The sequence below is a fragment of the Octopus sinensis genome, linkage group LG20 (genome assembly GCF_006345805.1).
Source record: "Octopus sinensis linkage group LG20, ASM634580v1, whole genome shotgun sequence".
In the NCBI taxonomy this organism is placed as follows: domain Eukaryota; kingdom Metazoa; phylum Mollusca; class Cephalopoda; order Octopoda; family Octopodidae; genus Octopus; species Octopus sinensis.
In genome coordinates this window covers 24,357,691-24,373,794 of record NC_043016.1, presented here as the reverse complement: position 1 = coordinate 24,373,794, position 16,104 = coordinate 24,357,691, and the positions used below count along the sequence as shown (strand labels likewise).

The following is a 16,104-nucleotide window of genomic DNA, read 5'->3' as shown; positions in this document are numbered from 1 at the left end:
ATGAAATGATGGCGGTGACTTATCTGTAATCACATCATATATATATATATATATATATATATATATATATATAATATATATATATATATACATACATACATACATACAGACACACACACACACAATAGTGGTTAGTGAGGAAGTTACTGCTTGTTCTGTACAGTTCTAGGTTCAGTATTTAAGAATAGTCTCGGATTCTGAGCCTGTATTTTTCATTCTAGTTCACTTTTTTTTCCAGGCAGCATTTATTGTCTTGATTATGTTTCCCTTTATTACAGAAAAAATATTATTGTAAATATTTCTTAAATGCAGATTTTGTTCAAATTTAAAATTGTGTTTGCACCTAAAAATAACAAGGGATTAGTAGCAGTAATATCTGTTACAAATAGATATATTTTTAAACAGTTCACTTTTTTTTTTTTGTCACTTAGTCACACACCACTTTCTTTTAGCTAATATTTTTTGACCAGGTTTTCACCTCATTCATGTCATAGAGCTTTTTCATTTGAACACAGCTATTGTATAGTTTGCATTTACAATAGCTGAGGTATTTTGATTTTGGTTCATACAAGATTATGATCCCTGTCAAATTCTGCACCACTTAAATTCTGGACAATTCTCACATCATTTAAATCTTAAAAGATATTTATATTATGCCATATTTTAATAACTGACTATTTCCAAGTTTTTTTTGTGAATCTTTTCATTTTCAAAGAACTTGGTACTCAAATTCAATTCCGTTTGACTATTTCATCCCATGATTACCTAAAATATTTCAAAATTTTCACCAACTCATTTATTGAAGTCCTCAATAATTATAACTTAATCTTCAATTAGAATTTTCTGAATAATGCTTTTTAATTACATGCAAAACATTTTCCTTTATCAAAATTATTAATTGCTGATACATAGTCACTGAACAACCACAGAATATACAAACAAATACTGTGTGTGCATGCTTGCACATGTTGCAAAGTTAAAGTTCTATCAAATAATTAACTTAATTCATTAGAGGTTAGTATTAAAAGGAATGTCTTCAAGAGTTAGAAAAATAGTTTACCATATTTTGAGTATTGTAAGTCACAGATTCCAAAACCATGAACTGGCTAAGCAATTAATATGCAAAACTTATTGCTAGAAAGTATAATTTTAATGGCCCAAATATAAAACTGAAGTAAATAATTCAGAAGGAAATCAAGAGCATGAAAAATAAGTGGTGGACTGAACATGCCTGTTATCTTGGAAGAGCATACAACTATAGTTCTTGCTAGTTTATGTAACCATTATAACCAAAGATGGCAAAACACTAAAGACTTAAGTAAGATTCTTCATCAGTGGCAAGAATATTTTAGAGACCTGCTAAATTCTCATCAAACACCAGTTTATTTTTAGAACACATTTCCTCCAAATTCCAATAAAACACTTTATCTACCTATTTTCAATAAAGCAAGAAGTGTGTTGCACAAATTTTAAAAAATGGAAAAACTGGCAGATATTCTAACATAAATGCTCATATTAGAGGCGACAAATGTTGTATCTTCTGTATAATCTCATATGTGGAGAAATGTTATAATTCCTCAAGATTGGAGAGATATGTATTTAAGTGATGCAATCGAGTTTTCCAATTAACTGAAATTTTCTTCATTGTAGGAAAAATAAAATGTAATAATAAAAACTAGCATTGTTCAATGAAACAGGGGAGGCAATTAAGAATTTCTGAATTAACTAACATAGGGGAAAATATAAGCTTTGTCTGTTTGTAAAAGAATTATAGATATATTTTCAGTTTTGCGAACTGTATGTCTGTGAAATAAATTCTGCTCTAATAACTTAAAAATAATAATTCCAAGTTATCTCGAGTTATCAAGACAAAAATATTCTCTTAATTTTGAATCTTCCTTTTCATTGAAAATGATGTGTTTAACTTTCAGAGAAAAAGAGCGAAATAAACAGAGAGATGATGCTTGGAACACATTGCAAAATTTAGCCATGACAAATCCTAAGGTAAATTTTTAAACTTCATTAGGTGGTGTACATAGTTTATATATGAAAGTTTTATCAAAGTCAAGTGACAAAGGATTGACTACTTACCCAGGAGACATTTTATATTCTATGCAGAACTTACTTCAGCTATTTGTGTGGTATAAAGTTATTTGGTAATGTTTCTTAACCCTTTTGTTACCATATTTATTTTGAGAAGCTCTGTGTTTATTTTAATTAATTTTAAATATAACAAAGAATTTAGCAAAATAACTTGGTTATCATTAAGCTAGTGTTAGGAACATAAATTGTGACTAAGGTTGGTGGAAGATTTTAATTCAGAACTTTTGAAAACAAGACATTTGTACTACAGAGCCAGAGGCAGTTTCAGCCAGGTTGTTATCAAAAGGGTTAAAATAGTTATGTCTTCATCCAGAGATGAATTCCACCTGCTTGAAATCATAAAATGGGGCAAGCTCTCAGAACTGCTGGAGGACTTTTTTTGTTTTGTAAAGTTTGTTATTTTCAAAATTTGAGAGTTGTTTATTCTGCTAGCATTGAAATATTTCTGTTTAAAATACATAGTATATTTAGAATAGTAATGTGAAAATAACATATATGTTTTATATGTAAAATAATAATCATTGTACATAATGTGAAGCTTGTCATATATTTGTGTGTGTATTTTTTTTGTCTCCATTTGTCTTAGTATTAATACTGTTTTAGTAGTTGTTGTTGTTTTCCTCCCATAAACATATCTGAAAGTACTTTAATCGAATGGGTTGGCATTAAGAAAGGCATCTTAACCACAGAATACTGTCTCGAGTTTTGTCCAAACCATGCCATTTTGATAAAAAGCTGTTGTAAAATTGATGATTGTGTGTGTGCACAAGTAGGGATAATATTGGTTTCAAATTTTGGCACAAGGCCAGCAATTCCAAGGGTAGGGGTAAGCCAATTACATCAAATACAAGTGCTCAACTAGTACTTACTTTATTGACCTCTGAAAGGTGAAGTTGACCGTGGCAGAATTTGAACTCAGAATGTAAACACAGGTGAAATTCCACTAAGCATTTTGCCTGGCATGCTAATGATTCTGCCAGCCTGCCACCTCAATATGTAGGGATAATAATATCCGGTTTATTGATCTAGATACGTTTTTAATAAATGCAGTACTAAACAAAGCAATATTATATGTGGGTGGGGTTGTTATAACAGTGACACAAACATGATAGGCTATTTTTTAGTAACACAAATGTAAATGATGAGTAAAAACGAAAAGATTATTATAAATTACTGAAACTAATTTAATATTACATCTCCAAATACTTGATTTTAGAAAGCTTCACATAATTTGATGTTGACATTATGTCCTGAAGTTATGATAAAATTAAAGAATTTGAGATTTGATGTTGTTTCAAAATTATGAAACAGATTGTAAAACACATTAGCCTTCTTACCAAATTGAAAAACAAAAATAGAAAGAAGGATCTCTATCTGGGATGAGGGTCAAGGGGCTTGGTGTGAATGCTTACAGTAGAGGAAATTCTGCTAAAGGCACCCAAAGTGTTGGGTGGTGGTACACACAGACTCACACTATTTTTAGAAGGAAAATGCCAACAGATTTTGAAGTTGCTTGGAAAGTGTATGCTCTAATGCTTATCACTAGGGCATGCATTTTCTCACACACATACACACACACACATATATGTATTGCTCAGGCCTGTCTGTGTGGTTACGATGTTTGCTTCCTAACCATGTGGTGTCAGGTTCAGTTTTGCTGTATGGCATCTTGGGTAAGTCTGTTCCAGGCTAAACAAAGACTTGTGAATGGATTTGGCGTATAGGAACTGGAAGAAGCCCATATGTAATGAAGTAGTGTTTATTAATTTGATGGGTGTGTTTTTTAATTACATTTTCTTTAGTGTTTGAACTGCTTATGTTAGATTAAAACATTTATGTTGACTTGATTGAGAAATTAGAAAAAGACTCGTAATAGGTGTTTGAAAGCTTAACATTTAGTTGTTGACTGGTATGGCAAGAAAAGTTTTATGTGTATTGCGTTATAAAATATAAGTTGAGTTGTCTCCCTTCGCCAATGAGAAGCTATTTACAGAAATTTTTTAAATGCAAAATATATCTTTTCCTCAATAATTAAATTTATTTTGTGGCTTATAAATATATTTCAACATTAACTGTTTTTCAAGTCTTATGACATTCTTGTGTTTCAAGAACCTTTAGTTCTATTAGGTAAAGAAATATAAGTAATACAGCATTACCAATGGGTTTTTGTATTTTTAGGAATACGACAGGAGGCTATTCTAATCTGAATATTCATATATGAACCATGTAAAAAATCTGATTTTGAGAGTATGAAGTTCCTGATGCTGGTTGAGAGAAATTTTAAATGGATGAGTCACCTGTTGCTCTTTTTTCTATTCTTCACTCTATTGGACAGTTCAGTGTTAGGAAAACAAACTTAGTATAGTGTGTAAGCTGGTTCGTATTAAAAAAAAGTGACCACCAAGCCACGGAAATCATGTCAATATGGAAATGGATGAATGGTCTCTCAACCATATCTAGGTCTTGATGAGAACTGAACTGAACCATGATAATCTGTCCACTTTGGATATGGTGATGATGATGGTGTCTGTGATGATATGTTATAATTTGGGAGTCACACTGTCAATTAACATGTACACTACACAATCGACTAGTGCATTAAATGCTTGTACATATGCACACTCATATTGTTAGTTTGAGAGCCAGACTTGATGTAACTGAAGTTACAGGCATATTTAATGGAAAAGAAATCAGTATTTAATGTGCATTCAGTTCTTTATAAAGTTAATGATTATGTTGAATATAAATGAAAATGTGTGTGTGTGTATATATATATATATACATGCATACATATATGTATGTCTAATAATTTTGTTTGCTTTTTCTATGTTGGCATTGGTTGCACAAGGATAATGAAGCAGTGTATAGGTCTAAAATTGTTCCTCTGTATATTATACCTGCACACATCTATATCTAAATTTCTATGTACATGTGTATATACATCTCCATACTAGTTTGTGTCTCTTTGTCTGTATATGTGTATGCATATTTGTCTATTCTGTGTATGTGTGCATGTCCTTTTGTGTTTCTGTATGTGCACACATTTAAACATAGAAATAGACATATTGTCATTTTAACATAAATGTACACATACAACATAATAAACAATATATACACACATGCGTGAGTATGTAGGTATGTGTTTCTATTGTCTACTAAGCTTACAAATTTTTGGTATATTTACATTCAGTTTGAAAGTTAATATTACCTATGTTATACAAATTCTGGGCAATGGAATTTTGTTATATTTTCTTAGTTTGGAAAAGTACTGCATAAATCTTCATCTGACAGTGTATCGAATCCTGAAAATAATGGTCACAGTAACCCTAATTGTGTATCAGAAGAAGAAGGAGATGTGGTAGCCAGTTTAGACAAATTAGAATCAGAAGTTCATGCGGTAAGTACACTAATCCATCATCTTTGTTTTAATTTATTTTTTATAGCAGTATTTTTTGTTGAAATGAGTAGAAATTGCTTGAAAATTATGAAATGTCAGAAGGAAAGTTATGTTTCTTATTTAGATAAAATTTGGAAAAACTTTCAGTTTAGTTTGTTTTTTAAAATTATTTTTATTTTTAGGTTTTTCTTTTTGGTTATACGAGAACATTTAAAAATTTAGATTATTGCTTCATGTATTCAAAAATATTTAATACTGAAAATTTTAAATTTGGAATTTACAGATAAGAGAAACAGGTGTAATATAAAATTTAGTTTCATTTAGCATTTTGCATGGTGTTTGGTAAGAAAATATAGTTTTGGTAATAAGATATAGTTTATTTTAATGGTTAGTTTGATATTTTGAGCTATTTTCAATAGTTTGGAATTTTCCAAGCAGCACTAGTTATACACCTCATTAATTCAATAAGTACTTGACCTGAAAGATAAATAAGTGAATAAATATACACATAGGTGCAGGTATGACTGTGTGATAAATTTTGCTTCTCAGCCACATTGTTCCTGGTTTAGTCCCATTGCGTGGCACTTGGTCTGGTGACTTCTGCTGCACCCCTGGCCCAACCGAAGCGTTGTGAGTGGATTTGGTAGTGAAACTTAAAAGAAGCTTATTGTGTGTGTGTGTGTGTGTGTGTGTGTATATATATAATATATATATATATATATACACACACACACACACATACAGTTGGACCATTTAATTTAAGAACGCTAGTATACTAGTGTTAATATGGCATTTTTATATATTCAAGTTGTAAATTGTGAATTAAAATATATGTCAAAATAAAGATAATTTCATGAGCTTTAATATGGTATACAACTTTACAGCATAACATTAACATATTAATTTTAGATTAAAAATAAACTTCATTTTGCATATTTTACATCGCCACTTAAGAATGATTTGCAAAATTTCGTTTTTTTGCCTTATTGACTAATATAAAGGTAGGCTAATTTGCATGCTGTTGCAATTTTTAAGTTATTTAATAGTTGTGCTGGGTAAGAGACAAAACGTAACACCAGAAATCAGAGCGAGTGTTTTTCAGCTTAGTAGGCTGAAATGGTCATATAAAACTATTTCAAATGAAGTTGGACCCTCTAAAACAGCTGTCTACAATGCTGTCCATTTTTATAAAGAAAGTAATGATTATAAAGACTGCTCTTTCTGGGCAGCCAAGAAAAACGACAGCAAGAATGGATAGATACATTCACAGACTGTCCCTAAAAAAAAAAAAAAAAGGAAAATGACCGCTGTTGACATTTAAAAAGAAATTCAACAAAAATATGGACTTACTATTGGAGTATCCACCATAAAAAACCGTCTCAAAGAATTTGGACTTCTTGGAAGAGTCTCTTGCAAAAAGCCATACATTTCTTTGAAAGATCGACGTGCCCGAATACAGTTCGCAAAAGAGCACTTGTATTGGAGTCCAGCAGATTGGTCGAATGTATTGTAGTCGGACGAGTCAAAGTTCAACTTGTTCAGCACTGATGGCAAGAAGTATGTAAGAATGCATATGGGCGAAGAATATCATCCAGAATGCATCCAGCCTACATCTAAGCATGGTGCTGGAAGCGTGATGGTGTGGGGGGTGCATGTCTGAAAAAGGTGTCGGTCCTATAATCTGAATCAATAGCATTATGTATAGTCCTATCTAGAAGTATTGGTTAAGACTATGCTTTCATAAGCCCGAAAGCATTTGGGCCAATCTTGGACCTTCCAGCATGACAGCCACCCGAAACACACTTTGCACCTAGTCAGAAATTATATTAGGTCTAAGAGAGTTTGGTTGATGCAGTGGCCAGCACAGTCACCTGACCTAAATCCCATCAAATATCTTTGGGAAAGTTTGGGTAGAGCTGTGCAAAATAGTAAGCCAAAGAATAAGGATGATTTTTTTAAACATTATTAACCAAAATTAGGAAAAAATCTCAGGAACAGTGATAAATGATCTGAACAATTTTATGTTTTGCAGGTGCAAAACTGTATTGAGTAATTTTAGATAACCAACCAAATACTGATTGTTATTTTGTTGATCTCAGAATAAATGTTTAAAGCCAAAAAAAAAAAGAAATTTTACAAAATGTTCTTAAATCAAATGGCGCTATAAATTTCGATAATTAAGATTTATTTTTAATTTAAAATTAATACGTTGATGTCAAACTGTGAAGTTGTATACCATATTAAAGCCCGTGAAAGTTTCTTTATTTTGTTATACATCTTAATTCACAATTTACAACTTGAATATATATAAAATGCCATTTTAACACTAGTATACTAGTGTTCTTAAATTAAATGGCGCCCCTGTATGTATATATATATAATGTAATCATTTAATCTCCGTTTTCCATGCTGTTTAACAGTAGCTGTTCAGGCTCCCTGTCTGTTTTGACATGATTTATGATTTCTACAGCTGGACACCCTTCCTAATGGCAGCCACTTTATAGAGTGTACTGGGTACTTTTATGCACAATACCAGCATGGGTGCTTTTTACATGGCACCAGCACCTACAAGCTCATGAGATTAGGGATACTCAGCTGGAGAGGGTTGCAGTGGGTGAGCCTGTATGCAAGGGCAACCATGCTTTTACTTAGCTTGATGTGTTTTTCATGCACAGCAAACTGTCAGGAGTCTTGGTCCCCCGTCATCCCCTCTGTTAGTCCCAATGTCTGTAGATCCTACATATATATATCATCATCATCATCATATGTCTGTCTTCTATGCATGCATGGGTAGGATAGGTGACAGAAGCCGGCCAGGTAGAAGACTACCCCAGGTTAATGTTTCTGTTTTGGCAGCGTTTTTATAGCTGGATGCTCTTCCTAACACCAACCATTCTGCAAAATGGACTTGGTGCTTTTTACATGGCAGTAGCACAGGCAAGGTTAGTTTTGGCATGATTTTTATGGCTGGATACCCTTCCAAATGCCAACCACTTTACAGTGTGGACTGGATGCTTTTTACATGGCATCATGTATGTGTATCTTTTGTGTTTGTCCCTCACCACCACTTGATAACCTGTATTGGTGTGTTTACATGCCTGTAAGTTAGTGCTCCTGGAAAAGAGACTAATAGAAATAGTTACCAAGCTTAAAAATAAGTACTGGAGTTGATTTCGTTTTTCTTGTTTCAGCTCAGAGCTGCAGCCATGCTGATGCACCGTAATAGAATTAGAAATAGTCCTTAGTACAGTATTATATATTTTTATTCATAGCTGTGGTCTAGTAAGAACAGTGGTCCAGTGAAAAAAGTAAAAGATAGGCATTATTTCTTTATATAATCACATTCCTGATGGCATATCACAAGACCAAAGAGATAAAATTGAATTAATATTATATCCCACTAGGGAAATAATTGGACAACAGTTTGCTGTCCTTTTCTCTAAAAGTATTACTGAAGAATCCTTAATAAATTCTTGGATTTATTGTAGTTGATTGGGTTTTCTCCATTTTCTTCTACTTTTGACTTCATTACTCCAATATTTTACAATTGTAAATAGTGAGGAATTATCTCTATGTAAGTGAAAGTTCTTCAAAGATTGTCTTTCCTCTTTTTTTTTCTCCCTTTTTAAGTATTGAATACTTAATGTTTTGATATTCTCCCTACATATATAATGTGTATTTTTCTGGGTATCCTTAAGACCATTCATTCTGTGCTTTTAGAGACTTATGGAATATTAAAAAAAAAAGTCTCTGTCTTGGAAAAGGCATAAGGGCAACAGGACCAGCATCAAGCTGTAAAATGTTGCCTCAGATAAGTCCTGACTAAGCGTGGAAAATTGTGTGTGTGTGTGTATGTGCATACACATAACAGCCTTCCATACAGATTCCATTTGCCAGTTTTGCTCCCAAAGTATTGACAACTTTAGGTTATAGACATTGGTTCAAGGCACTGCACATTGGGATGGAATCCCATACTGCATGGTTCTGAAATGAACTTCTCAACCTCAGTTATGCCTGCATCTTTGTGTGTATATGCATGTGTGCATGCACACATATACACACATGCACAAGGTAGAATTAGAAATAGTCCTTAGTACAGTATTATATATTTTTGTTCACTTTCTGTCCCAGACTAAGCGAGACAACTTGTCTCAGATGACTGAGAAAAGTAGATACCAATATTTTGTCATTATTGTGGGATACAGTGTCATGTAGGAAGCTTTCTCTGTATGCTCTTCCATGCATATAAGCAAAACACATTCACTATGTATGTGTGTGTGATTTTTAATCTTTACATTACTAGAGATGCTTTTAATTCCTAATTTAATTTTGTATCAGGTGTGCTATAATAATAATAATAATAATAATGATGATGATGTTGCAGCACATCAGCGAATAGACTTCACTCTATATGTATATAAGTCCTAGACTGGCAATTAATTTTGTTTTGAGGTGATCCAAGTGCATAATATTGAAAAGCCACAGTGATAGTGAAATATTGGTATTTACCATTCTCAGTCATCTGTGGCGAGCTCGGTCATCTAGTCTGGGACACTTAGTGATCTTTAACACTCAGTATCATGTAGGGAGCATTCCTTAGATGCTATCCCTCAGCAAATGATCATATAAACAAAACATGTACACTTTGGATGTGTGGCCAATGTTGTTGATATTACTAGAGCTACTTTCAATTTGTAGTTGTGCATATATATATATATATATATAATATATATATATAATATATATATATATATATATATATATGAAGCACTCCATCAGTTACAACGAGGGTCCCAGCTGATATGATCAACGGAACAGCTTGCTTGTGAGATGAACGTGCAAGTAGCTGAGCATTCCACAGATATGTGTACCCTTAATGTAGTTCTCAGGGAGATTCAGCGTGACACAGAGTGTAACAAGGCTGGACCTTTCAAATACAGGTACTATTCACTTTTTTGCCAGCTGAGTGGACTAGAGTACTGTGAAATAAAGTATCTTGCTCAGGGACACAATGTGCCACCGGGAATCAAACTGGCAAGCCGAATGCCCTAACCACTAAGCCATGTGCCTTCACTCTCTCTCTCTCTCCTCTCTCTCTCTCTCTCTCTCTCTCTCTCTCTCTCTCTCTATATATATATATATATATATATATATATATATATATATATATATATATAAAACCAAAGTCTTAGTAAGTAAGAAGGTAGACAAATGAGATGCCTGCAAGTAGATGGCCCTACTCAATCTGTAGAAAAGGCGTAGAAACTCCATAAGATGTATCCGATGTAAGTTAGGGACACATAAGAGGTGCAACAATATCAGAGAAAGGTTAACAGGGAAACTAGCTTTCCCATGTGCAGAAAATAGACTCCATCAATTGCCAGTGAGGTAAGCTAGAGGTAGTAGATAGCTTCTGTTATCTAGGTGACCAAGTTATTAGTGGAGGGGATGCTCCAAGATCATAGCTGTGAGAATAAAATTAGGCTGGGCAAACTTCAGAGAGCTCCTACCTCTGCTGGCAACTAAGGGCCTCTCTCTCAGATTGAAAGGTGGAGTGTATGATGCCTGTGTGCAAACAGCCATGCTACATGTCAGTGAAACATGGGCTGTGACTGCATAGGACATGGGTAAGATTGAAAGAAATGAAGAGTGTGAAGGGAACCTGTGGTAGAGGTAGACCCAGTAAGACATGGGATGAAGTGGTGAAGCATGATCTTTGAACTTTGAGCCTCGCAGAGGCAATGACTAGTGACCGAGACATTTGGCAATATGCTGTGCTTAAGAAGACCCATCAGGCCAAGTGAAATCATAGTCATGGCCGATGTTGGTGTCACATAACTGGCACCCGTGCCGGTGGTACGTAAAAAGCACACTTCGAACATTGGGCCTCTCGGAAGCAAAGTGGCTGAGTTCCTCTCAAGTGTTGGGCCTCACAGAGGCAATGACTGAGTCCTTTGACATTACATCATGCTTGAGAAGACCCATCAAGCTGAGCAAAATCACAGTCATGGCAGATACTGGTGGCATGTAAAAGCACCCATTACACTCTTGGAGTGGTTGGTGTTAGGAAAACTATGCCAAATCAGACTGGACTCTGGTGCAGTCTTCCAGTTCCCCAGTGCTAGTCAAACTCTCCAACCCATGCCAGCATGGACAACAACTGTTAAATGATGATGATGATGAGATATATATATATATATATATGTATATATGTATATGTATATGTATATGTGTGGCTTTTTCTGCTATAAATTGCGTATCAGTATATTTCAGTGCAGGTCAGGTGTTTATTGAACCAATCATGTATAAGCTAGTTATTTAATAATTTCATAAATATCCCATAATGATATGTATTTTTGCATTTGCAGACCAACAACTCAAAGTATTTGTTTTTTAGATATTGATTATATATATTAACCAAGTAAATAAATAAAATAATAGCAGTGCTATTAGTATATTTGCTCGAGCATTTAAGTATTCAGATATCGTTTATGTATGACATGAAAGTTGCTTGTTATACATTGAAGTTAGTTGTAAAATACTAGGCATGTATATGTAAGTGTGTATATGCACATACAGTGAAAGCCTTTAAAAATAATAGAAAAAACAATATACACACATTTCGTATTTTTCTTTTCTTTTTTCTTAATCTGCAACTCTAGGACTTATGAACAAAAGGCTTGTATATTTGCCTATTTCCTTGGTTTCAGTTTTGTTTCTCATTTCATTTGTTAGAGCTGGTTTCTGCAGTTTGCTGGATTTCTTAGTTTTATCCATTTATTATTTAATTTCAGATGTTTCTTTGTAGATTGTTTTGTTGTTGTTTTGTTGAATTTTTATTTGTATTTATTATCTAGTTCTTTTGATCTTTTGTTGCTGATGAAAAAAAAGTGTCCTTATCATTTGTCTTTGTCATGAGAAATACTAATTATTTAAAAATAAGTTACGTTACTGAAGACATTCACAATAAACCATTTTTTAATATCTTTGTTTACACCACTTTAAAAAAAAAAACCTATTGAAATTTTTTTCCCCTCTTCTATCATGAGTTTATCATAGGTTTTCCAATTTTAGTGACACCAGTTTCCTCAATTATTGGTGGTTACAATTTACTGGTGATTACAGCATGCTTGTGGTATCTGCAGTGCTCTATTACTTTCACTGATTCCAATAGCAGCAGGATGAGAAAATTAGGATACTGATTAATTTTTGTTGTAGTATCTGTCAAAAATAATGGGATTTATTTCGGCCCACTTTTAGAAATTCATGTTTTTGCTTCAAACTTTTTCTTTGTTCAGCCTTGACATCTTTATCCTCTGTACCTCCATTCACTCCCCATTATTATTTTCATTGATTCACACATATAGTCCATATTGTTTTGTTTTGTTTTTCTCTCTCTTGCCTCACATTACCAATTTCTTCCTCTTTATTGTTGTGCTGTACATCTCTTCTCCTTTTGTCACATTTAACACTGTCTCTTCTCTCACTCCATCATCCCACTTTATATTTTACTCTTTTCACTTGACATCCTTTCTCACAATCTGTTGACTGACTTGCACTCTGACAATCTCCCACCTACCTTATTTATCTAGCTATCACTCTTTAGAGTGAAGGCGCTAGGCTCAGTGGTTAGAGTGTCGAGCTTACGATTGTGAGGTTGTGAGTTTGAATCCTGCACTGGGCTGCGTGTTGTGTTCTTGAGCAAGATACTTTATTTCACATTGCTCCAGTTCACTCAGCTGTAGAAATGAGTTGTGTTGTCACAGGTGCCAAGCTGTATCAGCCTTTGCCTTTCCCTTGGATAACAATGGTGGCATAGAGAGGGGAGGCCGGTATGCATGGGCAACTGCTGGTCTTCCATAAACAACCTTGCCCGGACTTGTGCTGGAGAAGTAACTTTCTAGGTGCAATCCCATGGTCAGTCATGACCGAAGGGGGTCTCAGCACTCTTTATAATGCTTTCTTTCCCAATTTTTCTACTGCTGTTTTCTTTGTAATTCTTTGATATTTCTGTTGAAAAACATTGCCTTCATTTCAATTAATTTTGGAAATAATGAATTTGGTACACTTTGTTATCATTAAGCTGATATTTGGAACATAAATGTTCATGAAATTATGTTAGCAGGTTTCAGTTTAGATCACTATAGATTGGAACTTTTATAGTAGATACCAGTTTCAAATAGGTTGGCATCAAAAGAATTAAGATTATTTTCTAGGATTGTCACATCTATAAAAGTAATATTATCTTAGTTGACTGTGTCAGAGCAGATGCATTCAACTCCGCAAATCAGAGTTTGAGAAAAAAAAAAACCTACCATGTATGACTAGTGATGGGTGAATACCTGGGTATGTCAGCTTCATGTAAACCTAACTGTAATATGGGTGCTAATATAGCTGGCATAGTGAGCAAAAAAAGAACCCATTTATTTTAATGAGTAATTCTGGAATTTAAATTGATTAAAAATAAAATGTAATGGAGAGTAAGTATTTGTTATGAAGAAACTCTGGTCAAGTTTTGGTTTTACAAGACACTCACAAAGAAGCATGCATGCATGTGTGTACATATATATATATACATATATACATACACTTCTTTCAGTTCTGTCTACTCACAAACCTTTGGTTGGCCTGAGGCTTTAGTAGATGACACTTGCCCAAGGTACCACACAGAGGGAATGAATCTGGAACCATGTAGTTGGGAAGCAAGCTTCTTACCACACAGCCACTTCATTATTGTACAGACAGATGAAGTGTGTATTTTGCATTTTTATTTCTTAAAAACATTGGAGAGAAAATTATTGCTTAATGTTGTAGAGTAGCATCTTAAGTAAATGAATTTTGCATCAAAATATGATTACACATACTTCTCTAGCATCATTCCTATGCATGTATTGCAAGGGTGTCACAAGACTTTCATCTGCACTCAGTTTCCTTAGTGATCAGTCTGTGTTATTTTTTCAAAGGCTTTCTCCAGGTTAATGAATTTTAAGTTGGCTTGCTGATTAGTAATAACATCTCCTGTAATTATTTCATTAATATAGCACTGGTAGTTCTTTACCTTGGCACAAATCCAAACTGCATCTCATCCAAGTTAATTCTCTTCCTGACTAGCTGCTCTACAAACCTGTCTACAGTCTCATAGCTTTGTTTAGTGAATTGATGTCTCTGCACTTGCCCCTTTCTAGAACATCTCTTTTGTCCAACATCTCAACTGCTGTCTATAATTTGTATTTTTTTCTCATTGTATATTTTAATTTGGTTCGCTCTACATGAGTAAATCTACAGTATAAAGGTAAATGATTATTAACTGATTAAGACAAATGTATACAATCCTGTTTTATCTTTGAAGTAAAGTTGGTTAGGTCATCATTGTATGCCCTCTCTATCTGTATTTATATACTGTATTATGGTTTAGCAGTTGTAGTTAGTTATAAGCAATTTGAAAATATAGCTTTATTTTCTACTTTGAGCAGGTTTAGAAATTACGTGCTTTTCATTAAGTTTTTGCATTTTGCTTTTCTATTATTCTCTGATTTCTATTCAATGAGATTTTTTCAGTAAAATACCAAGTGGATATAAATTTAAATTATAAGAATTATAAGAATGATTCCACATTGCTGAAGAAAGTATGTGTTGATTACAGCTTTATAAACTAAATTAATGCTTTATAAACTATAATAATAAGCTAAAACATTCAAAATAAGATTGTTTCAGTAAACACAAAAGACAGAATATCATCAATAAATATGGTGTGATATTGGAAACAGTAACTTTCATTGTTTAAATGCATGTTTAGTAGCAATGATTAAAGTATAATTGTGTACAAGTGTATTTAGCATGCTTGTGTACATTCAAATGTGGAAAAAACTTTACTGAGATAATTGTCTTGGAGAAGGAATTCTTTATAGATAGCATATACAAACACACCAAGCTGGCCTTTGAATGGTGTTATTAAGGACTTTAGTTTCTCTGTCATTATGCTTCATCAACTTCAGACACTGAATCTGTTATTCATAGCTCACTAAGAATGACTTTTCCTTTATATTATATGTAAAGAGCAAATAATAAATTTGCTGGTGCGTGCAAAACTTTGTTAAGCTGGAATATATTAAAGGTACAATAATCAGTGATGACTAAAATAATGGCAAGATTCAGCGTCAGTGTCTGATGAAGCACAAGGACTGCATAAACTCATATTTGACAGTCCTATGATGTCAGTTGTAACCCAGTTTGGTGTGTTTTCATATACATGGTCTGTAAGGAGAATTTGAGACAGTTTCTGTTGGGAAGATTTTTCTACATTTGAGTGTACATGAATGTGTTAAATATAAATGACTTTTAATTAATTCAAGTGAGACAAAGCTTTTTTTAGGCCAGCAAAATTTTTATTTGCAGTTTACAAAAAGAACAGTAGTTCTTAGTGGGCTATAAATGACTGAATCAGTGTCCATAGCTGATGAAGCATAATGACACTGAAACATGTCCTAAAATCCAATGACATCATTCATAGCCGAGTTTCATTTGATTTTGCACATATTATTGTTGTTATTCTGTGTTTCCAAACACTTCTTAATAGCTTTAAAGTTTGCTTCTTTCATCGTTTT

The 16,104-nt window shown here is 33.4% G+C and overlaps 1 protein-coding gene across 6 annotated transcripts in view; it reads left to right on the top strand.

Moving 5' to 3' along the window:
• LOC115222478 (serine/threonine-protein phosphatase 2A 56 kDa regulatory subunit delta isoform) overlaps positions 1-16,104 on the top strand; it is a 115,412-nt gene that overhangs the window by 84,079 nt on the left and 15,229 nt on the right. For 2 of the 6 annotated variants that reach the window (XM_029792700.2, XM_029792701.2), the window contains exons 14-15: positions 1,932-2,004; positions 5,360-5,500. In XM_029792700.2, coding sequence (XP_029648560.1) covers positions 1,932-2,004; positions 5,360-5,500 — 214 coding nt within the window. Of the gene's footprint in view, positions 1-1,931; positions 2,005-4,281; positions 4,913-5,359; positions 5,501-12,162; positions 12,179-15,058; positions 15,130-16,104 lie in introns of those variants that run through there. The other 4 variants (XR_005003180.1, XM_029792702.2, XM_036511605.1 and 1 more) reach the window with 4 other exon arrangements.